The 3,281-nt window shown below is 31.6% G+C and overlaps 1 protein-coding gene across 1 annotated transcript; it reads right to left on the reverse strand.

Moving 5' to 3' along the window:
• Nucleotides 1-6: 6 nt before the first annotated feature.
• On the reverse strand, nucleotides 7-1,321 carry LOC108743684 (protein strawberry notch-like). Its single transcript, XM_018479266.2, has 3 exons — nucleotides 1,075-1,321; nucleotides 738-1,011; nucleotides 7-452 (listed from the first exon to the last, which is right to left on the reverse strand). Exons 1-3 carry the CDS (start codon nucleotides 1,312-1,314, stop codon nucleotides 367-369), a joined length of 600 nt encoding a protein of 199 aa, XP_018334768.1. The 5' UTR covers nucleotides 1,315-1,321; the 3' UTR covers nucleotides 7-366.
• Between the last annotated feature and the right edge of the window lie 1,960 nt (nucleotides 1,322-3,281).

Below are 3,281 nucleotides of genomic sequence, written 5' to 3' on the forward strand. Positions count from 1 at the left end.
ATCTACTACCTAAATAGTCCGTTTTGTTTTCGTACTATACAATACAAAATAGTTAAAAACGATTCGTTAAAAAAGTGAAAACAATAAAAAAAAGTCAACAATGTTAGATACGTTTTAGACAATTCGAAAAAAAAAAAAAAATTAAACGATAAAACAAGTTGCTCTCCGACAGTGTTTGACAATCGAGATTAATAATCAATCGCCTACCATAGAATCTTAAAATATATCAATAAAATAAATATCCTTACACAATTCTTCTGTATAATATCAAAGATAGGAATTTCGGAAATAATACTTTCATGTGTGTTGTGTACAATTCTAATTATATTATTAATTATTATTATTAATATTAACAACAAAGTAAATTTAAAAAGTCTTTTCTTCCACCTTTTCGGCATCTGAAGAGAGCGCCTCTATCAGAGATTCTACACAGTTTTTCGGAATCATGGTTCCTGTAAAATAATTCACAGTTTCACTGCATGTATGAATATTGTCACACAAGATCTTTTAATTAGACCAAAATTCATAATAAATAGGGAGGAACATTTAGAATGTTCAGATGTACTCTAGGGCCATTAATATATTATTGGTCCTTCGATAATAGCGTGAAGTATACTAAGAAATATGACGGGGGAAGGAGATTTGTTTATGCAAGTCCACACATAACAAAGTGTATCGAACGTCGTGTGAAATAGTGAATGGATACCTAACCCCCTTTAACCTTTGAAAATACTTACCAACAATTTTAAAGCCGTCCTCCGTTTTGAGTCGTATGACTTGCATTTTGTTGTTGTGTGTTCCACACTTGTTTGCAAGTACACTTTCGACACGACTCCATACTGATAAGACAGAGCCCGAAACGACGTTGTAAGTGCGTCTTCGCAACCCGACCTCGCAGTCGTGTCCCACACTCATGTTCCGGCAATTACCTTGCCAATACGCATGCGAACATGTAGATACTGATGCTTCGTGTTGTTGCGTCCACGCTTCTTGTGCCTCATCTGACTGAACCTACATTAACATAAAACGCCCTGATTATTATTGAACTAAAACTAAGGGACAATTTTTAGTTACCTTTTTGTATTTTTTCTCTAATTCGGCTAAGCTCTCTTGTCGAAATTGTAGCCCAGTGTTCGGCCTGTACACGTAGTACATTTGATCCTTCTTCGATTCGGACTTCTTTTTCACACCTGTATCAATGGCCACAGCCAATATGGCAGTATGTTTGCTGTTTCTGATTTGATGAGAAATGTAAAAACCTTCTTTAGCGCCAGTCAACTCTGACCATTTTTCTATCGCTTCGTCCCATGACATTCCTGAAAATTAGTTAGGTCGAAGGGTTAACAGCTATTCAAGTGCCAACTTGATTGTATACCTAACTTTTGTATACGCGTTCCTGTTGCATTCTCGCGGTAAGATGTTACACATCAAAAAACATTAAATGTTACTTATTTTTATATCATTTTTCATTACAATTTACATCTAAATATATATATCATTAAAGCTTAAAGATGCTATTTACATACGCTTCAATGATCGTTAGATAAAAGGTGTGGTCAGTTGAAGTACAATTAGCGTTAATGTGTATTTGAAATAGAATACAAGAGGTAAATGAAACAATAATAGCAAGTGAATTTTTATTCATTCACTTCTTCACTTTTTTTCAAAAACATCATTACTCCATATTAAACAAAATAACTGTGTTACATTCTAAACAAACTTTTAGTGCTTGTAAGCATTTAGCAATTGTTTTATTAATTAATAAAATAGAAAGGAAAACACAAAAAGTAGTATCCTTCTAAATTGCTTCAGTAATTTCCAATTTAGAAGGTAATACAGTTACAAAAGTGCTGTTATTGTATGAAACTAAATCATGATTATGTACCAAATAACTGTGCTTATCTTATTTAGTAAGAGCACGTAGCTGTCATCCTAAATACAATAATTTGAAAAAAAACAATCAATACCGTTACTACCGTTTCTTTTTTGATATATAAGAAGTTATTTACTGGATCTTAATTTGGTTTTATACAATTGTGGACTTCTACAATAATTGTTATGTAATATATCCCTAAAAATGAGGTCTCACATTCATTGTTTATTAATTTTTGTTAATTATCTGCGTCTAAATTTGCGTAAGTCGTAATCCTCTAGGTACCTAAATAAATTTTATGTGCGTTTCTTACATTAACAACGTAATAGTACCGCCTGTGGCCGAAATTCTGCCAACTGTGGTAAAAGAAGGGTATTGCAAGGGGTCCGGACAAGGATTCACTTAAAACATCCCTACAATTTTAGTGATATGAAAATCACACAATGAACTTTTTCAATATTCTCGATTTTTCTTTACATACAGACACATTTACCTGTTATTTGATACCAATTATGACCATACATATGTATGGAAATGATAATCGCGAACTAGAACTTTACTCGTAAAAAATTCAGGTACGCACGCGTGGGCTGTATGACTAGTCGTTCCGCACTCTTAAAGAATGCCGAGACCTTTTCCCTTTTATTTACATGCTTGTAAATACATACTGTAAATATTACGCAGTCATTTTTTACTTGCTTACTAAGGAGGAAAGCCAGGAATACCTAAAAAAGGTAAAGCACTTAGCCTTCCGTATCTTCCTGTTGTGGTTCTTTTATTTTAAATTTCTTTAAGGCTTACATTTCACTTTAATGCACTGTAGATCATTATTATTAAAATTTGTGTCGAATTTGCATCAACAATTTAACATTTTCTTTACTTAAGTACAGAAGTCCTGAATAATAATAATAATACTATCATGAAGGTGTAGAATGTTTTTAATTACTTACCATAATCGTCTTGTGGTTTCTGCATGGTGGTGTTATGCTAGTCTTTTTTATTTAATTAGATGTTTACAACTCAGTTATCATTCTTGTCTATTGCTAACATGTGCTTTGATTTGTGGTGTTTATTTATCAACATTTTCATAATGATTTTGTAGTTTCGTTTCAACGTTTTTCTTAATTATCACATTTGTTTATTAACATTACTTCATACTTTTTTCTATTAAATGCTTTATTACTTTCTTGTTGCGATTATGTAAGCATTGATCATGTTTTAGACTGTTTTTATTTGTGTAAGGTATGTTTTCTTAAGTGAACGATTAAGTAAGGTATTTATTGTGGTTTTGTAATTAAGTATTAAAGAAGACATTTCTTTAAAAATTGCCACTGTATATTTACTTAATTTTCAGTTTTGAATTATTTCATGGTTTCGTTTTTACGTTTATTAATTCATTATATTTCAT

The sequence above is a fragment of the Agrilus planipennis genome, unplaced genomic scaffold (genome assembly GCF_000699045.2).
Source record: "Agrilus planipennis isolate EAB-ADULT unplaced genomic scaffold, Apla_2.0 scaffold802, whole genome shotgun sequence".
In the NCBI taxonomy this organism is placed as follows: Eukaryota; Metazoa; Arthropoda; class Insecta; order Coleoptera; family Buprestidae; genus Agrilus; species Agrilus planipennis.